Source organism: Pelecanus crispus, chromosome 6, assembly GCF_030463565.1.
Source record: "Pelecanus crispus isolate bPelCri1 chromosome 6, bPelCri1.pri, whole genome shotgun sequence".
Taxonomy (NCBI): domain Eukaryota; kingdom Metazoa; phylum Chordata; class Aves; order Pelecaniformes; family Pelecanidae; genus Pelecanus; species Pelecanus crispus.
Window position 1 is genome coordinate 13,641,709 of NC_134648.1, and position 21,252 is coordinate 13,662,960.

Consider the following 21,252-nt stretch of genomic DNA (forward strand, 5'->3'; position numbering starts at 1 on the left):
TGTATTAGGTATGTAATTAGAGTCAACAGTATGAAATTTATAATGCAGTGTTGTTTTTATTTGTTATATAGCTTTATGCCAGTATATACAGGCCTCTAAAACCCGAGATGGTGCCAGCCGTTTCATTTCAAGTGCAACAGAAGGTAAAGGAAAAAGCGTGGGGAAAAAAAAAGCACAATTTTTTTTGTTCATCTGATACCCTGTCTTCATGGGCATTTATGTAGTTCTGGATCTTTTAACCTTCTAGACTCTCTCTTCACAGCTAACTTCTTGTTATAGATGGTGGATACCTTTTTTTCCTAAGTCTTGAAGAAGAAATTAAGTGATGCCACTTGTATGTCTGTCTTAAACTTGCATCATCTTTGCATCTTGTCTATTTGTGCTTTTCTTCAGTAACAAAATTCCACTGGAACTGAAGCTTTAGCTATGCTTTAACAAGAATCTGAAACATCTGAAGAGTAGCTTAGAGCATTTCTGTCCTAACTACAATCTCAAGATAGTCACGCTTAAGGAAAAGCACAGATACTTAATGACATAGAAATGTTACAATGCTAATCCTTGCTAATATCTGCAGTCTTGATTATATGCTAACTAACTGTCTTGCATTTTCCGTTTCTCTTAAAAGGAGTGCGTGCTTAATTCACTTATCCTTCCATCTGCCTGCTGATGTCCTGCTTTTTGGCCTTGTTTCAGCTTAAAAAGAGAATGAAATACTTACTTCTGTATTTTTCTTTCACCTGTAGGGGAAAACTTTGAACAGACTCCGTTAAGACGCACATTTAAATCCAAAGTTCTTGCTCGCTATCCTGAGAATGTTGAATGGAACCCTTTTGACCAGGATGCAGTGGGAATGGTCAGTATCACTTAATGGCTTTTGTTTTTAAGACAAAAACCTACCTTAACAATTGAAGGCATTCATCTGTGTTTTCTTTGACAAAAAAGTGTGAAGTCTATTATAGATTGGAAATACTAATGAATTTCTCTAAATTGTGCAGGCTCAAAAGGCCTTTTCATTTAATTGGAAAGGAAATTAACTTAAAACTTACAAGTCCCTAGGAGAGTTTTCTTGTTCTTTTACAACTTTTTTGTTACATTCTAGAGAATTGGTAGAGAAATAAATTAGTCTGCAATTAATGAATCTTCTTTGTGCATGATTTTTCTGTTTAATGGAATGCAGTGTGGTTTCTTAATTTGGATAAAATATAGTACTTTTCTCTGTCAGGTGTCTGGTCTTAGTGACCAAAATACTTTCCTTTATCTGAGTTTGAATTCTGTTATTTTAGTCCCGTTGAGGTTGGTAACAAAGTCGTTATGAGTTTCAACAGAAACTGCCTACAGCCCTTTTAATATGTTCTGTTAGTTTTTCTGATTTAGATGCGTATTACTGTATTGTACTGAGATGTAACGCTTAATAGAATTTAAAGTGAAATGCGATGGCAGTCTGTGGATTCTAAATCCTATTTTCACCAATGCTTCTGGAGGTAGGGGAAGAGAAAAGTGTGTTTTAATTGATATTATCTCCCCTCCCCCTTTTTTTATAGCTGTGTATGCCTAAAGGGCTTGCTTTCAAGACGCAAGCAGATTCCAGAGAACCTCAGTTCCACTCTTTTATTATTACTCGTGAAGATGGCTCACGGACATTTGGATTTTCTCTCACTTTTTTTGAGGAAGTTACTAGCAAACAGATCTGCAGTGCAATGCAGACGTTGTATCATATGCACAATGCTGAATATGACATTCTTCATACTCCGCCCACAAATGACAAAGATAGCTGCAGCGGCGCTGGAGACTGCAATGGCACTTCTGTTTCAAAGCTACAGCGTTTTAACTCCTATGACATCAGCAGAGACACACTCTATGTCTCAAAGTGCATTTGTCTGATTACTCCAATGTCTTTCATGAAAGCTTGTAAGAAAGTACTAGAACAACTTCACCAAGCAGTGACTTCACCTCAGCCACCACCTCTACCTTTAGAAAGCTACATCTACAATATTCTCTATGAAGTTCCTCTTCCTCCAGCAGGAAGGTCATTAAAATTTTCAGGTGTTTATGGACCAATTATCTGCCAGAGGCCAAGCACCAGTGAACTGCCATTATTTGATTTTCCAGTTAAAGAAGTTTTTGAATTGCTTGGAGTAGAAAATGTGGTTCAACTCTTTACCTGTGCCCTCTTGGAATTTCAGATACTGCTTTATTCACAGCGTGAGTACTTGGTTTTTGTTCTCTTATCTTGCAGTTGTACTGGCACAAGGTCTTTTTGTTTCTTAGAATTCTAAAAACCACAAACAACAGAATAGCTGCATTAAAGTGGCATTAGCATGCTAATGCAGTCAGGCTGATCTATGTGCAGGTTTTAATGTAAAGAAAAGAACTGGAGTTGCAAAGAGAGCATTGCATGGGCTTCTGTCTTTAGACTCCTAAACTTAGTATTTTGGGCTTTCACATAATATCCTGTATTCGTGGACTTACTGTCCCCTTTATTGTTGTCTCTGGAAATGTGCTGTTGGATAGAGTAGTATGCCTTCTCCCATGTTCTCTCCAGCTGCTTGGCTCAATTCCCTTCTATCTCTGCCAAACTGTCCATGCATTTTGAGATGATACATAGCTAATTATATATGGTTCTGAAGAATTAATGATGCAAATATAATTTTCTCTGTGAGTACCCAAAGTCACATTTCAGTTGTTATTTTGAAATAAAATTACCTGAAAAAAGTTTTATGTGACTGAATTTAAATCCCAAATCTCTGTTAAGGCCTTGAAACAGTTATTGCTGAAGTCATGTAGATAAAGCTTGCTTTGAAGAGGATAGGCAGCAACTAAGCTGAAATAGCATCTGTTTATCTATTAATAAGTAATGTGGCAGTGGTAATCATTCTCTGTGTGAATACTGGGCTTCTTACTCTGCATCCTGTTACCCTAACACAGGGTATGTGGAGTTATGCCAAAAGATAATTTTTCTACTTTTTTTTTTGTCCCAAGCTGACTAACTTCAGTCCAGACCCACCCACCCACCCATCCATAGTGGTGTGGTTTCAAGTAGACAGACTGCATTTTGAACACTGTTTTATAGTAATGGTAAAGAAGCCTAGAGGACCCCAAGACAAATCCAGGGATAGTCCATGGTGTTACTGAACTCTGGTTTTGGTATTCTCTTCCATTGAGCTGTCACTGAAATATGTAGAACACAAATGGTAACTATTTATAAAATATAATCTGCAGTTATTAGCAGCATTCCCCAAGCATGAAGTACAGATGTTTGTGTGTTGAGATGTGTGCAGAGATTAAAGCCAAAGATGGATTTTGTGTGTATAGTCAAGGTGATTAAAAGTGTATGATGGCAATGTCACAGTTGTTGCATTATATAAACACTGTTAACTACCAGAGAAAAACTATACAGCAATTCAAACACAGTCAAAAAACTTATTGTACTTGGTAGTGGTTACTGTCTTGGATTTAAGAAACAAATTGCTTGCGTATTATTCACAGAAAATCTAGAAATACTTACTTGCCTAGTGGACAAACTGCTTTTGTGGTTTCTCCAGAAATGGATTAGGCGTGCATAGGTTTGGGATTTAGGGAGGGTTTGTTTATGTGGATATCTGTATCCCACCAGTGGAACATTCAAACATCAGCTTTTCCCTCTGGAGAAGAATGCAGTCCAGTTGTCCTGTAGTTGTGCTTGAGACCTCCTGTGGCGCAAGTGCGTGTGCCTGGCTGATTGGAAGCACTGCTAGAAAAGCAATGCATGTATTGCCATATCGGAACAGTGTTCCCTGATCTCTTTTCAGGCCATCATGTTATAAGTATTCCTTTCTCCTGGGCTGGGACTCAGCTCGCTTCTGGGCTAGTCTTTGGTATTCTGGGTTCTCTTTCCCAGTCATATTAATAGGTTCAGCTTTTTTCCTTGGGCACTTTCCAAGTGTCTGATCAGTGGCTAATTGAAGAAGCTTAAAATAGCTCTGGAACACTTGAATTCCTTGTTTGCATGCACAGACATATGGAATTCAAAGGGATCCATGCAGCTGAAGGCTTGTGGGCCTGGATCTTTATAACGGTTCTGTCCACTGTTCCCTCACCTCACCCCAAGCTGTGGCTGAGTTGGGCTGTGTTGCACATTATGGAGTGTCTTGTCTGTCTCTCTATCAAGTTCTCACCTATAGTTTCTGGCTGAAACATCTTTCAGCAGAAAAAGAACTTTAGTTTTTTGCTGACTTCTGGCCCTCAGTTCTGGTGAACTACCTGTGACAGTGCCTTCTCAGTAATAGCAGCCATAGTCTTTTCAAATGTAGCTTCTCTTAAGTACTTTGAGGGGTCTAATCTCTGACGCTTTTTTTACCTGATGTTTTTTCTTAAACCCTTTGGCGCAGTTTGCTAATACTTACTCAGAATACTTTCAGAGGTCCTAGTGAGTTATAGAATCATAGAATGCTTTGGGTTGGAGGGGATCTTGAGAGGTCATCTAGCCCAATGCCCCTGCAGTGAGCAGGGATGAGTTAATAACAGAAGTTACTGCATACTTCTTGCGTTGCCAACAGCCAAGTTTTTCTAAAATGCTTTTGATACACATGTAGTTCATTTTCATATTACTTGAAATGGGAGTGTGAAGTATTTTTTGAAATTATAGAAAGTCAGCTATTTCTTCCTGTAATTTCTGGTTTTGTCTTTTCTAACCATAATGCTCTGTTTTCTTCTACATGGCAGTGAATTAGAAAAATGTTTTAGTAAAGCGATTGCTTGCTTCGCTTAAAAGGATGATATCAGTAGGAAAATGGAACTTCTGACTGAGGCTTTGATTGCCTATACCTTTACTTAGCAGTTTCCTTCTTTTGTTTTGTTTTGGTTTGTCTGGTTTTTTTGTGGGGGTTTTGTTGGGTTTTTTGTTGGGTTTTGGGTTTTGTGGTTTTTTTAAACTGGAATATGCTCCTAATTCATTCTGCTCTTTCTTTTGTATGGTTGACTAACATCCCTTTTTTGCTGTTTGTAAAATGGGGAATATTGAATGTAGGTACAGGTGACGGTGTACTCAGTTCTAAGCAGAATCAGAAATTGCTTGAACTCCTGTAAGGGCTTGCTCATGTTCTTGCATGTGCAGTAATGTGAAGTCTAGGCTGTCCTTCAGAATATAATTTTTTTTTTTTTTTTAATGTCCTTCAGGTTTGTTAAATCTCTCCGTGTTCAAACCTGTGACAGTTGATGTGGTTGGGATCATTTCTCATTCTCCTAGGTCAGATGAGATTGCGGTACTTGTTGGGTAAATTTAAATTTAGAACAGTATGTGTCAGGATCAGGGGTTTACTTGTAAGATTTACATTTAAAAAAAATAAAAAACCAAACCCCAAACTCTTGGAGGACTTTGCTGCCAGATGCAATCCTTTTTGAAACAAATTATTTAGCATCTTAAGTTGCAATCAGTCCTTGGAATAGGAGTAACTTCACTTGGCAGTGAATGTGTTTTTCTTTAAGATTCCTTTGACATGTTTCTGACTTTATGCTTCTGGAAATTCTTCTTTTGTCCCACCATATTGGCACAGCCTGTATGGTTTGGATCAGTGTAAGCCAAATGTAGGGAATGAATTCCTTGATTTGATTGTCTTTGAGAGAGTTGTGTCCCATTTGGGAAGGTGTTAGAGGAATGCAGGTGCTCTAAGACAGTGAAGAATCTGAAGCTGGTCCTAGTGCTCAGGAGCGCTGGCAAAGAGACAGTGGTGCTGAAGGAGGCCTTCAGTAGTGCCCTCACCAGGCTATTCTGCAGGAGCTGGTTTGCATTCCTGCAATTTATGTTGCTCTTGTGTCTGTGAAAATGTCCTATTCCTTATCTCTGTAGAGCACCTAGAGCTCTTCTGAAAAGTGTGCGCTGAGTTAAGACAGCTGTGAAATCTTCTTGGAGGAGTCTTTCTAAGCAGCTAAAAACAAATAAAAGGAGAAATGTAATGCACCACTGCCACAGACTATGATCCTCAACAGCTTTTATTTTCTGAGTATTTGCTGTCTGCAGCCATTGTTAAGTACAAATAAAGGTTTTTTTTCTGCTTTGCTTTGCTTTTGAATCACTTCTCCCCATCTTTTTTTCACTTGCTTAAAATTATGTTCACTCTAGAGTTTTAAAGAGTTAAAGTATTAATTTTGGTTTTTTGTGGTATTAGTCCCATGTTGCCCAACTCTAATCTCTTACGTAGGACATTTTGTTCTTATGCCTCCAGTGATTTAGGAAACTTGCTGCTTGGTGCAGGCATCTGTAATCAGCCTGTCAGACACAGAAGTGAATGCGAAGAGAAAGTACTTTGACCCACTGCTTCTACCAACCACAGTTCTCTCTTACTGCAGTTACAGGTTTTTTTTGAAGTAAAAAGCTTTCTGCTGTGAACAGGCATGTCTAAAGGGAACCCTCCAGCCAATGCTTTATTCCAGTGGCATTGCATGCTACCTGTCCATAGGCACTGCGTATGTAATTTTTTTTCCCCTTCTGCTCCCCTTCAGGTTAAAGAGAAGCTTAATCCTGGCAAGTAGCCCATCTTCCTGGTTTATCCGTATACTTTCTGAAGATTTCTAAACTCGTCTGTAGTAATGGTCCTCCACTGTAGGGGCAACTCTCTGCCTTAAAGCAGCAATATGGGAGTTGCGTGTGGAATGGAAATTACTTGACAAATACAACAGTATTTCATTGTGATCCATGAAGTAGGAAGATCAGAAGGAAAAAATATTCTAGAATGTGATCATGTAATGGTTTTAAAGTTGGCCAAGTCAAAGAATTTCTGTAGGCACGTGGTAGACTTCTCTCTGGTACAATGTGAGAACGGAGATGTTGAATCATGGTTCTCATGGCTGCCACCTTCTTTCCATCCTGCTCCTCTCTTTCCAGACCCAAGACCCCTCACTACTTCTGTTTCCTGGATTTACTTGCTTTTTACGGATCAACAAAAATGCCTAGATATACTGGACATAGATAAATACTAGTGTAAATAACTTCTCCTATGCACTTTAAGGGATAATGTATTTGCCTACAGTAATTGATTAGAAGAAAAGAAATTATCCTTTTCCTGTGTTCTTAAGTGGCCTTGTTAAAAAATAGCAGATTTTCTTTTACTTGCACAGTGATCAGTTAAGTACTTCCCAGACTAATAGTGCGCTAGTGGTATGTAATTTTTTCCCTGCCAGTGCTCTTGTGCAATACAAGGCCAAAAGACTCTGTGTCATTTGCACCAGAATAAGCATATTCCAGTTTCAAAACCAAGAGCAAGACCACTGCTGAAGTGCTTCTTCCCTCTTTTGTTACTATTATTTCTAAATCTTTTGTAATGCTTTGGTACTAGAAGTATGCTGCTTGCTTCTTTTTTTAAACAAAAAAAACCTACATACCCTCTCAGGATAGATACAACTTAAGAAAACATTTAAGTTATTTTGGCTTATGTTTGCAGGCTTCTTGCCTTTGTCCTTGCCTTTTGCCAACAGCTTCTGACGTGCATAAAGCCTGCAGAATGTAGTCATTGTTACTTGCAGGCTGTGACCGTGCAGGCCAAATAGTTGGGAATGGCTTAAGCTGTGTGGATATCTAGGATCGGAGCGCTGCATTTGCAGATAACTCAGTTGCAGGAGGTAGCTGCTGAGTGGATAGACATTTTGAATTATTGATGTTACTTTGTAATTAATTTGAAAGGCTAATAATACTAAAGTTAGTGTAATGACAGAGAGAGAAGTTGTATTTAAATTAGCCAGCAGGATTAGACAGGGGGAAAACACTGTTTCTATTCTGAGACTTGTTCTTTCAAATAAACAGGCTGAATACAAACCAGCTGGAATGTTTGTATATCTATGGCTACATTTAAAGTTCCTTTTAAAGCTGAAGAAAATAGGGTATGGAATAGATTCTTCTTCTCCCCAAAGCTTATAATTAATTCATCACTTCTTTGCGGTCAGGCTGTGATTAAAGCTGCAAACCAGTAAGTAATTGTGTAGGCAGAAACTGGTGTCCAGGCAGATTAGGGGTGTGCTTCTGGTGATGTTCATTGATTGTTCCCTATCATGTTTCAGCCCAAGTAAGATTTTGGCAAAAACTTTAAACTGTTTAAGCTATTCTTACGTGTTTTGACTGAAGGCTCCTTCAGTCACAGTAGATATACTGTGAGGCAGTAACAAGTAGCTCTGTGCAGTAACCTTTTCCACCAGCAGAGCTTGATCTGGAAAGAAAAATCAAAAGCCTAGATTGCAGAATTATGACAGATGTTAGCAAACCTTGTGCTGAGTTCCTCTTGGGTTGTGGGACTCTTTGCAGACCCCAAACTCTGCAACTTTGACTTCAAACAAAATTAATCATGAATGCCAGGAACTGAATTTCTTGGCCCTCTGTCTTCTGCTATCTGAAGTCTGAGTGGAGGATGGCTAAAGAATAGAATTAAAACCATAACCTTAGAAAGTGCACAGTTAAGCTTAAATTTTCTCTAGAACATTTGTTTAGAACAAATGTTCTTTTTGCAGTTTTCATTTGCACTTTGCAACAGTGTGCAACAGCTTCAGAAACCTCAACACCTGAACCTGTGCATTCAAGCGCCTCTTCCAATTTCATAGTGTCTGTAGTCTTATAAACATGTTAGGAGAAGACATGCATACCCCACACCCCTACACGCATATGAAGGATACTGATTTTTTTCCCCTTCCTCCTATTTCCCCCCCACCCCTTTTCTGGCTGGAATTGGATATTGTTGCAGTATCATTATAGCTGGACCGAAGGTAGGAATTGTCTTAGTCTTGTGAGCTTGTTTTATACTCTTTCCAGCCTGGCAGCTTGAAAGCATTCTGAATGTTTCAGTATTAGACCATATGCTCTGAGTTCATCTGGTGTTGCCTCCTCCTTTACGGTGCATAGATATCAAAAACCATTACAGATGATTCTGTAGTATAAAAGAGGAGGGCAAGGTTTTGGCCCAGCATACTGCAATGTTAACTGCTCTAGCCACCAGCTGCTGAATAAAAAGATCTTTTGGTATGCATGTTGCACAGGTGCATTTAGCAGTGCTGTTAAATCCTAGGAGGAGATGAGTTGTTTTTACATTGAACTGAGACTTCAGTCATACATAGCAAAGGATAAACGAAGCAGTTATTTCAGTCACACTGTTGGGTTGGCTACTATACAGCATGTTTTGTAGACATTTAAACACTCTTTTAAAAAATGTTTATCTGAGAGATACCAGATGCCTTGGGTTTCATCCAAGACTTCCATAGAAAGCCATAAGCACAGAGAAAAGAAATTATTTCCGATGTGTTTCTTAGCTGATTACAATACTGCTTCCATACTCAAACTAGTGTTCCTGGTAACCCTGGTATAGGTAGCAGAGGGTGACTTAAATGGATGCTAAGACTCAATTTGCTCATTTCCATATGACTTGTAGAATGACCTACTTTGCATTGAGCTCTCTGTTGTTTCAGCAAAATGTGTTTGGGTGTACAAGTCTGGGTTTTCATTAAGATGCTGCTCAGCTAGTACTGGGTTTCGTGGTTTCTGTTTTCAAGCAAGCTCTCATTTCTTTAACTTAGATTCATTTACTTTAAATTGTTTGTGAAATATTTTTTTTTGTTTTCTTGATCTTTTTCAGATTATCAGAGATTGATGACTGTGGCAGAGACCATCACAGCACTAATGTTTCCATTTCAGTGGCAGCATGTGTATGTTCCTATCCTTCCAGCATCCCTCCTTCATTTTCTAGATGCTCCTGTCCCTTACCTTATGGGTTTGCACTCTAATGGGCTGGATGACAGGTCTAAGCTGGAACTTCCTCAAGAGGTGAGAAGAGCTCGTCTTGATTGATTAAGTGTTGTACGTGACCATGAGGGAAGCCAGAAATGAGCCAAAACACTAGTGCTAACTGTAACAGCCATTGTGAAGTTCTTGCTGGCTCTGGTTTGGGATAGCTATTTTTTGGAGGTGCTGGAGAGGATCTGGTGAAACAGGTAAATAAATGCCTGTTTTGGAAATTGTATGCTCTGATAAAATTAAACTGTAATCTTATAGGTATTGATGCAGTGGGGTTACAGAAAGAACATTTTTGTGCTGCAAAACTTAGCAGCATTTCCTTGCTAGGAAATGCAAGAAAGTGCAGTGTGAATTTGCCAGCTGTGGCCAAAAGGCCGAACAGCTGCTTCTGCATGGTGCCAAGTGAGCAAAGCTTGACTGGCTTCAGCACTGTGCTTGGGCTGGCTCCTGGCTGTGTGGGGTTAGGCTGGGTTTCCCCACTCTGCATTTCTGAGTTGGGGTTGGCTTACATGGACCCAGCCTGTCAGGTGTTTGCACCAAATCTATTTCAAATTTTCTTCTAGAATGCATACTTCAGTCTGCAGCAAGATGTCAGCATCTACTTGAGCAAACTGGTGCTAACTGGGATAGTGCTCAGGAAGTCCTCCTTTGTAGTGAGGCTCTGTTAACACCAGCTACTGTACAAAGGAGAAGCAAATGGTCTGTAAAGGTCCTGCAACTCATACATGGGGCTGGGACTGTGTTCAAACAGCTTAGAGGTTGTTTTTATTTACTTTATCCCACTGTTTGCTTCACAGAGTTGTTTTTAGGGACGTGCCAAGAGAGAGTTTAAGAGCTGGTTGTGAGGATCAGGGGACCAAGAGTGGTTGAGCACTGCCTGAGGTAGCAAAGGAAATGTCTGCAGGAGCCAGTAACCGCCCGTGGGAAGTATGTCAGGTGGCTGGCGCCTGGCTGGCTCGTGAGGCAGTTCCATCAGTCATCTGAATGACTTCTCTCATCGAGCGCCACTGGATGGTTTATTTGCTCTTGTATGTAGAAAATGCTGAGTGTTACTGTATGGTCTGACTGTCTGTTGTCAAGAATCTGGACGCCTCTATCAGGTAGCCCTGTGGGAAGCGAGTGCTTGCGGAATTACCAGCTGCGGAGCAGCCCTGGCCCCTGCTAGAGCCTGCTTCTTTGGAGGTGTAACTTCGCGGGGGAGTGGCTGGGTAAACCACGGGAAACACCCTACTTATAGGCACTGGTAGGATTCTCTAATCTCTGCCATTTTCTCTGGTTGTCTGTTTTCTTCTGTTATCATTTAGTGGGAAAGTGGAAGTGTGGCAGGCAGAGGATTTTGTGGTGGTGCTTTTTATTTTTGTTATCAGGCAGTGCTGCAACATAGCTTGACACAAAAAAAAACTTCTTAAAAAAGCTGCGTGAAATTAAAGACAAGATATTTTTGTGAACCTCCAGTCTGGTCACCATGCCAACATTGCTCTTTTTCTTAAATCCATATGGTGATAGTTTTCATTTGTTTTTCCTGGCAAGTTCAAAGGAAAATTTCTCTTCAGTGTTATTTTTTCTATGAAAACCAAAGTATTTAATCTCTTGATTTCTTTCTTTTCTTCCTCTCTTTTTTTGCACTGGCATAATTAATAACAGGAATGTACATTGTTGCCATGAAAACAGTCTACTGCTTTGGTTTACTACATTTTTACAAAATTTTGGATGTACTGACAGACCTAATCAATACGGTTAGTATACTTTTTAGAGAGGGTAGCTGGTGAAGTAAAATGCATGTGTGGATATGTATGTTAATATGCACCATGGATGTTTTCACTATTATAACAAGCTTCTAAAAGACTGTCCTCCTTTTGTAAAGAATTCCCTCATTTTAAAATCACTGTAATACTTCCAACTAAATAAACATATTCTAATTTCAAATAGATATTTCAATTATTTAAAAGGTAAATAGTTTTGAAGAGCTCTATCAGCTTACTTTGGAAGTTTAAAGTGAGGTAGTTGATCTATTTTTAGATGTTAAAAATGAAATCAAAGTGGTATTAAAAAAAATCTGGCACCTCAATTTACATTTTGTTTTACAGATAGCCTTTTATGAAGGTGGAGGAGTAGAATCATAGAATGCTTTGGGTTGGAAGGGACCTTTAGAGGTCATCTAGCCCACCCCCCTGCAGTGAGCAGGGACAGCTTTAACCAGATCAGGTTGCTCAGAGCCCCGCCCAACCTGACCTTGAATGTTTCCAGGGATGGGGCCTCCACTACCTCTCTGGGCAACCTGTTCTAGTGCTTCACCACCCTCACTGTAAAAAACTTTATGTGATCCTTTATAAAGTCATCAGGGTTATATGAGGAACTTAATTTCCAAGTCCTGCCTCTAGGCTCCTGATTCATAGATACAGTAAGTATCAGAATTTTCCTCACCGCAAAGGGTATATAAAGAGCTGATCTATGTTCTAATTTATTCTGAGTTCTGCAAAAAAAAAAAAAAAAAATTCTTTTTTTTTTCTTTGTCTTGAAACTGCGTAAACAGCATCTCTGTTGCTGATCTATTTACCTGGGTGCATGGGACAGCTGCTGTTAAAGAAAAGAATATCTAATTTAGATAAGGGCCAAAGAAGTGAGTTTTGACAGAAAATCTAGTTAGTGCTTCTCAGTTGAAGGGCATTGTGGAAGAATATAATACTGCTATCTGGCATAGCATGGATGCCTCAGCGTCACTGTAGACTTCTTGATTGTGGTTTTATAATGAAGTTTTAAAAAGACCAATTTGTCTTGCTCAAAGTGTTTTAGGCTAATATACTATGTAAGATTATGGAGCGGTTAATCTTGAGTACGCTCAACAGGCATGTGCGGGTCAACCAGGGGATCAGGCCCGGTCAGCATGGTTTCATGAAAGGCAGGTCCTGCTTGACCAACCTGATCTCTTATGACCTGGTGACCTGCCTAGTGGATGAGGGAAAGGCTGTGGATGTCATCTACCTGGACTTTAGCAGAGCCTTTGATACCGTCTCCCACAGCATTCTCCTAGGGAAGCTGATGGCTCATGGTCTAGGCAGGTGTACTCTTTGCTGGGTAAAAAACTGGCTGGGTGGCTGAGCACAGAGAGTTGTGGTGAATGGAGTTAAATTCAGTTGGTGACCAGTCACGAGCAGTGTTCCCCAGGGCTCAGTTTTGGGGCCAGTCTTGTTTAACATCTTTATCAACGATCTAGATGAGGGGATTGTGTGCGCCCTCAGTAAGTTTGCAGGTGACACCAAACTGGGTGGGAGTGTCGATCTGCTGGAGGGTAGGATGGCCCTGCAGAGGGACCTGGACAGGCTGGATCGATGGGCCGTGGCCAACTGTATGAGGTTCAACAAGGCCAAGTGCCGGGTCCTGCACTTGGGTCACAACAACCCCATGCAACGCTACAGGCTTGGGCAAGAGTGGCTGGAAAGCTGCCTGGCTGAAAAGGACCTGGGGGTGTTGGTTGACAGCCAGCTGAACATGAGCCAGCAGTGTGCCCAGGTGGCCAAGAAGGCCAACAGCATCCTGGCTTGTATCAGGAATAGTATGGCCAGCAGGAGCAGGGAAGTGATTGTCCTCCTGTACTTGGCACTGGTGAGGCCACACCTCAAATACTGTGTCCAGTTTGGGGCCCCTCAGTACAAGAAAGACATTGAGGTGCTGGAGCGTGTCCAGAGAAGAGTAATGAAGCTGGTGAAGGGTCTGGAGCACAAGTCTTATGAGGAGCAGCTGAGGGAACTGGGACTGTTTAGCCTAGAGAAGAGGAGGCTGAGGGGAGACCTTATCGCTCTCTACAACTACCTGAAAGGAGGTTGTAGTGAGGAGGGTGTTGGGCTCTTCTCTCAAGTAACTAGTGATAGGATGAGAGGAAATGGCCTCAGGCTGTGTCAGGGGAGATTTAGATTGGATATGAGAAGAAATTTCTTCACAGAAAGGGTAGTCAAGCATTGGAGCAGGCTGCCCAGAGAGGTGGTGGAGTCACCATCTCTGGAGGTGTTCAAAAAACATTTAGACGTGGCACTTTGGGACATAGTTTAATAGGCATGGTGGTGTTGGGTTGATGGTTGGACTGATGATCTTGGAGATCCTTTCCAACCTTAAGGATTCCTAGTTTTTACTTTCATTACAAAATAATCCAGCCACCAAGCCAGGAAACATGAAATTGCTACTCTACCCTTAATTGGTTTAGTGGTGGACTTGGTAGTGTTAGGTTAATGGTTGGACTGGATGATCTTAAAGGTCTTTTCCAACCTAAACGATTCTATGATTCTACATGAAAATGCTGTCTGTCCTAAATTTGTCAGGTGTGGTTCAGGTCTTGCACACATATGCCATAAGGCTTGTTTTGGTTTGCTTGTGGTGGTAGTCTCCCATATTTTGGTCACATCTGGTGCTTTAAAGGAATGCTTTACCATGGGAGCACGGAAACCCAGCTGTATCCCAGAAGTTGATGCTTTGTCAGATGATGATTAAAACCTTCAGCAAAATAACTGCATTAGTATAAAATTCAAGTTTAGACTATCCCTTGGGTACATCAGAAAACAGTGCCTGATGAAGAATTCATTGAAGTTCACCAATGACTTGAAGACCTGATTCTCTGTGGCCCAGTAAAATTGTAGAAAAGACTCGAGGCTTACTGTAGGGTTGAGTTTCTTGTACATGTCAGTGATACAGTGCACTTAAAGTTGTTCTTATATGTATTGCCGCTTTGCTGAGGGCTTTTTCTGTGTGCATGAGCATCCTTGTGGTTTCCCTGATAGCTGCATCAGAGGCTTGTAAGGGGGGGGTGGGCATGGGTGAAGTGGTGCTGCAGCAGTCAAAGGGGAAGGGAAGAACATATAGCTGTTTCAGATGTTGCTGGCAAAAGTGTGGTTTGTTTATCAGTAAAATTGATCAAAAAAAGTGGTTAAGCTAGCTTTCTTGCAGATCATAAACCCAGCAAATACTAAAGTAAGATTGTTCTTTTGATGTGTCTTTGAATTTCCTTTTAAAGAAACTTTTGCAGTGCTGTAGCAATATATTTTTAACAAGCAAGTTAATCTGGGTCATTTCATGCTACTGGATTTGCATGTGCATCTCGCCACTCTGTAATGCAGGACAATGGTAGAAATTTAAATTGAATGAAAATAAACAACACTGAGTCTTCCAGCACTGGTTGAATCAAACAAAAGTAGTATCTCATTAAAAAAGCTTGTTTTTAATGGAGTGATCGCAAGGGTCTTGGGCAATAGCTGCTTCTTTTAGAAAAGTTGAAAGATTTTAAAAGCTAAAATCCAGTTCTCTGCTAATATAAGACAGACATATATTCTCAGTATTTTTATTTCAACCATATGATTAAAAAGATGTTATTCAGTGCTAAATCTTAACAAATTCTGTGGGTTTTTATTTTTGTATGTTGTTTTAGAATATAAGAAAGATCTCTTGAAAAGCCCTTTTTTCCTCTTGATGCCAACATATTTAGACCAGACTGACCAAGATACTGTTTTGAAAGATAATCAGTGCTTTGTATACATTCTCAGGCTATCTGCTGGTGTAATAGATCCTCAGATAGATAGATCATAGATAATATTGCAAATTTATTGTCAGACTTCAGTTTTATGTTTTCCTGTTCTTCGGTGTTAAACAGCCTCTTGAGGAGTTAAATTCATGTTTCTGAAAGTTGCAGCTGTAAGCTGTTCTCAGCCACAAATTCTGGGTTTCCATGAAGAACAGTAGCGCTGAGAATAAATGCAGAAGGTCACCATTTGCTTACAGGAATGGCACAGGAGCATCTTTTAGAGTTAAGGACCACTGTAAACACATTTTCCACAAGCTAGCCATGTGTGTATAAATTTGCATATCCATGTTTTCTGTGTGTTAAGTGGTTATTTGCAAGGTTGGGACCTAAAGCACAAAGGTGATACGTGCTGTAGAAATGCTGTAGATGAATGGATTTTAGTTTTTCAATGCTGTATTCAAGCAGAAGCCTTAACTCAGAACTATATTTGAATCTGGCTGTCTAGGAGGGGATGTGAAAACCTGTATATAACCTATAGTTTGAGTAACTGTGCTGCACAGAGAGTTCAAGTAGTAGTGATTGTGCTATCAGGACTGATTGTTCTATATTGTTGTAGGCATCTATTTGCATACCATGTAATTATGTATTAACGTTTAAAATAAAGCATATTTTCTCTTTAGGATGTTAGTGGGGTGGGGAGCTTACTCATTATTAGTGAATATTAGTTCCTCCTTAGACATCCTTTTGGCAGAACCTAGATCATTTCCTTTTATATTTTTGAACAGAGCTGAAAGGAAGGATATGGGCTTGATGCAGGCACTACTAGATATGTGTGGGGGTTTGGCCCTTATTGTACTTGAGGTCAAATTAAAGAATTGCAATTGTCCTCTGGCTTTGGAATTGATGGGCGTAGTCCCAACCTCACTGAGCCAATGGAATGTTGTGCTGTTGACCTCAGAGGACCAGGCTTTGGCATCAGATTCATGATTATTGACTTACCTGCTTCCACATTTCTAAGGTTTGTGAGACTTTCACCTGGACACCCTGTTATTTGTGATGATAAAAGTTTATGGGGAAGACAAGTTTTTAAATTAGGATGTGACATCCTTGTTCCTTAGTGTAGTGTCTCACGAGAATCATTTTATTGTATGATGATGTTATGTGTCCTCTCTTGTAACAATCTGCTATTAAAGTGGTGTGTAACTATTTGAGGTTTTCTTTTGGTCAGAAAACTGATACCTCAGCAACAAATAAAAGAATATTTGACTGTTCTGGAGACCTGAAACACCAAGCAACTGACTTAAGGATGCTCTTTCAATTGTATCTCTACTTACACATGTTGCTATGTATCCTGTCTTTATATCATTTTAATTTTGTATGTGCAAAATGATGATCAGTGTATCCATAGATGCTTACATACAGAGCTGTCAGCTGTTCACAGCTCACTGAACTCTGCTGCCTCCAGAAACAAAATAAGTAAAACTTTGTAATCAAAGAACTCCTTTATTGTTCTGCTTTGTGTACTTGCCCAGTTCCTAGCATGTAAAATGCTTTGGATGGCCATGTTTTCATAAAAGATAAGTATAATTTCCTTTCTCTTGCTTTTTAAGATAAATTGAAGGTGGGGACACCTCTTTTACTGGTATTCCTTTCTGTTGGATCTATAGTGTAGCAGCATTGTGAGGCTTACTGTTTTGGTGTCTGTTACTGCTGGTTTATTTACTTGGGATTTCATTTTTACAGAAAAACGTTGTTTTGGTACCTCTTGAAGGGCTTGTGAAGTGAGGTGTCTTCGCCATTTCTGTTCCCTGGGGAACACGGTGTTTTCAGAAGTGCTTAACGCAGTTCTTCAGGGTGACCTCAGTCTCCTTAAGAGAGGCTAAAGCCATCTACTGAATCTCCTTTGTTTATGCTGCTTTAGGTAGTCCTCTAACTTATGGATTATTAACCAGGCACTGAATAAGCGTCAAGTGTTCCCAAAAATACTTTCTACACTATTTACTGTATTGGTGCACACTAATATATTTCTTTTTTTTAATGCTTCTATATAGGGCAAATTCTGAGAAATGTAATAGTAAGTTGCATGATAAGGAATCATTGTTAGCAGCTTGGAGTGTTTAAACTATGTGTGTTGCTCTTAAACAGAAATTCTCCAGAAAGGATATTTAACTGTTGGAAGAATTAGCCAGATGAGCCTAGATATTTATAAGCAATTCTAGCAAGCATTAAATTAGGCTTTTTCTTTGTTGGCAAGGAGTTTATTTTCAATGTGAAGACTAGAACCTCTACGTTGGTAAGGTTAACGTTTGGTTACTTTTTGGCCAAGCACTTTTTAGGTACAGCCAAGCTTAACCAAGAGTGATGTTTTCTGCAGAATCTGTGCTAAGGTAAGATAATCCAAAAAAGAAGGAAACTTGAATGGTATCAATTAAAGAGAGTTTAAAAAGGAAGAAATGCAATTAAACTGCTTGAAGAGTTTCTTAATGGGTCTGTCCTGACATTTCTCAGACAGCTTGTGACGAATTAAATGTTTCTTGTTCTTCCCTCAGCACTGATTGGCAGACATTGTGCCTGGTTTCAAGGCTTTATTTCTTGCATGTCTTGAGGTGCTTACAGTGTTCCTGATAAATACTAGCTGACTTGACTTCTAATCGCCACAGAACCATGTGTATAGCGGGGGTCTTGAAGTTACTAAATTCAGGTGCTTACTTGAAACATGAGAGTTCTTGTGTACATACTGTCCCTTTGTACTGAATGTTTCTTTGAATGAGAAGCAGATGCGCTTTTCATACATCCCTAGCCTGCCACTGGAGCTGCCTTGCTAGGTGGGCACACAGAACACCTGCTGTGTTTGAGCAATGTTGGTACTGGGGAGATCTAAACAATGACACTTGCCCTATTTAAAAAATAAAAACTTTATCTAGGGTGCATCAGAAGCTGTTTCAGAAGCAAGGTCTTAGTTCTATTTATTGACCTTGGATTCTTTTGCAACACCAAATTCAATTAGTGATTTGATTTACAGTAAAGGATCTATACAAGAGCTATTAAACTGTTTTATATGCATTCCTTTGAGTATAAGAAATAAATACCAGTATTAAAATGCTAAAACATCAGGAAATGGAGAACTGGAATGCTTCTACTTTTGTAATGGTGGGTAATACTGTAGTAGAGCATAAGCTGGACTTTTTCATGCAAAGTTCTGTGCAAATCTAGTGTAACATGTCCAGTAGAGTTCTGCTTTAAGAATTACAACGTTTTTTAAATTTTAATGTTGAATTTCATGAAATCAAACACAACAGATATTTGTGTGTTAGGGAGAATTGACATCCTAACTGTGTTCTGCAGAAATGCCAAGAGAGTTAAATCAGTCACAAGTATTAAATGTATGTTTTTCACACCAGTTTACTTAAATGAAGAAGTCTCGTCAGGCACAGCTTATCCTAGTCTACCTATGAGCAGTCCCCCAGCAAAATTCTACCAGAACTACTTCGTCCTTACCAATGCTTCACTGCTTGTGTACATTGCTCTGATTTCTGGGATCATCCATCATTCATTCAGTGTGAGGTTAACCTCTTCCAGTTCTTTCTTTGCTATTAAATTGTGAGAGTGCTTCCATCCTTCTGCACTTACTGAATCAAAAGAAGTAACTGGAGATCTGTTAGTTCTCATGACTTGATATGTATTTTTGCTGCAAAGCTATAGTGAAACCTGAGTTCAGGTATGCCGCTTAGAATAATGTGATGAAGCTAGGTTGAAATTACCCCATAATCTGGGTGAAAGGATTTTTTATAGGCAAGGCTAAGTGACAGTCCATGTTACTTCTGCAGTGAAGAAAAACTGAAATGCTTCTATAGAAAAGCAACATTTCTTCTGTATACTTAACTTTCCAAGCAAATTTCACACATGAATGGGGTTCTTGCTGTGAAGTATGTAATTACGTAAAGTTAGGAAACCATTTGTTACAGTTTTTGAAATGCAGAAGATAAAAGGGGATACACCCCACCCCCCCAAATATAGCATGATGTAAATCTGTGAAAGTCACGTAGCTTCCTTTGACGTTGCTGTGGAAACCACATAGGTGGTTTTTCTTTATTGTCCCATGTCCCCCGCCCCCCCCCCCCCCCCCCGCCCCGCCCTGCCCCGCCTTGGTCTTTTCTGATGGTAAATGAGATAGAGATTGGAACAGGAAAAAAGAATTGAAACTAGTTCACTTCATTTTTCCCCTTGGAAACAAACTTCTGAACTCGTTCAAGGAATTGCCTTAGTTCTCAAGTTGCTTACAAAAAAGAGAAGATAACTTTATTGCAGCTTCTGCAATATCAGTACACCTTTTAGAATGGAATTTGCCAAATCTCTTAGAGGAGTGAACTGATAATCTGAGCAACAGGCTGTCACCTGCTTACGTGTATAAAATACTGTTGTAAATATCCTGTAGTTAAAATCTAGTTGTATGTGTATGAAAAAATTTGCACATCTGTACCTAATAAATGCTACAATCTCTTTTGTACCTAGTAAACAACTTCAGAGTTGTATTTCTTAGTTACCTCCTTGAAAGACCTGGAAATGTAGGCCTTGTGCTGCTTTTTTCAAAGCCAACCAACCAGTTCAGTTATGGTTGAGGCAAGTCTGTTTTACAAAATAGCCAAACAAATGCAAATGTATTTGAATCTTTTAATAAGCACAAAATGCAAAGGTGAATAAAATGTGACCCTTGTGCTTAGTGATATTGTAATGGTATCCTGTTCTAAATTAAATCCCAGGCTAACCTGTGCTTTGTGGATGTAGACAACCATTTCATCGAGCTTCCAGAAGACTTACCCCAGTTCCCAAATAAACTTGAGTTCATTCAGGAAATTTCAGAGATACTAATGGCTTTTGGAATTCCACCTGAGGGAAACCTTCACTGCAGTGAAAGTGCCTCCAAGATGAAGAGCCTCAGAGCATGTGACCTGGTTTCTGATAAAAGAAATGGGAACATAGCAGGATCACCTTTGAATTCCTATGAGCTGCTAAAGGAAAATGAGACTATTGCAAGACTCCAAGCACTTGTTAAAAGAACAGGTGTGAGTCTAGAAAAGGTAAGCTATGAAATTATCTGCACTTGCTCTTGACCTGCAGTAGCAGGTGGTCTGAACTCATGGTCCAAAGACTGTCTGTCTTCACTAGAAAGAACTTTATGTTAATATATTCACAAACCTTGTGAACATCTGTAGAGACAAGGGCAAGCTCAGGGGAAAAGGGAGTGGGATTTAACCCCACAACATCTAGGGAAACCTTTGGCTATCCCCCAAGTCTTTCTTTGCCATGATAATGTGTTTAAAAATACACCTTGGTGTATTGGTTTTAAGATTCGTTCTAAATTTACACTGCTTTCTTAAGGTTTACATGGCTAAAACTGACATCCAGATAATCCTGAAGTTGGAATTCAATCTTGGTTTCTATGGGTATCTTTCTTTCTCATTGTATGTAGAATATGTATGATTTTGCTTGTATATGATATGCTTGCCATAGGGATACTGTGGTGCTTTTTTTCTGGTTGATGTTGTAAAGTGCATTAGTCTGATTCCCAGCAAGTGAATGTGCATAGCTTGTCGTGACCCTGGTTGGATTTTTTTGGGCAATCAGAATTGGGGAAAAAAAGTTGTTGGTCTTTTTGCAGAAAAGGTATTACCTGAAAGACCACTGTGGGCTTTCTTGAGCCTTTGTGGAATGGAATGAAGATTTTCTCGGCAAAGGTTTTATTTCTTGCATGTTTAAATTACCTGGCCAGTTCTTCATTGCTGAGTCTGACTCCTACCGATGTGACTGTAACTTGGGCTACAGGTGAGGCCAAACAGAGACAGAAATTGTGTGACCTGCAGTAGGTTGGGGAGGAGAGCCCCTTTGTGGGGAGGGAGCTGCAGAGGGCTTACAAGAAGCATTTGGTTGTTAGACAGGATTAGATGCTCAAATCAGCTGTGTTCCTCGTCTCAGGTTTTTCTTTTGCATTGTTTTCTTTTTG

At 39.7% G+C, this 21,252-nt stretch overlaps 1 protein-coding gene across 4 annotated transcripts in view; it reads left to right on the forward strand.

Annotated features, from left to right (window-relative positions):
* Positions 1–21,252, forward strand: part of DENND5A (DENN domain containing 5A) — a 69,042-nt gene that overhangs the window by 20,364 nt on the left and 27,426 nt on the right. For 3 of the 4 annotated variants that reach the window (XM_075711794.1, XM_075711795.1, XM_075711796.1), the window contains exons 2-6: positions 72–143; positions 744–853; positions 1,542–2,202; positions 9,588–9,775; positions 20,012–20,329. In XM_075711794.1, the coding sequence (XP_075567909.1) occupies positions 72–143; positions 744–853; positions 1,542–2,202; positions 9,588–9,775; positions 20,012–20,329 (1,349 nt within the window). The remainder of the gene's footprint in view (positions 1–71; positions 144–743; positions 854–1,541; positions 2,203–9,587; positions 9,776–20,011; positions 20,330–21,252) is intronic. The other variant, XM_075711797.1, reaches the window with a different exon arrangement.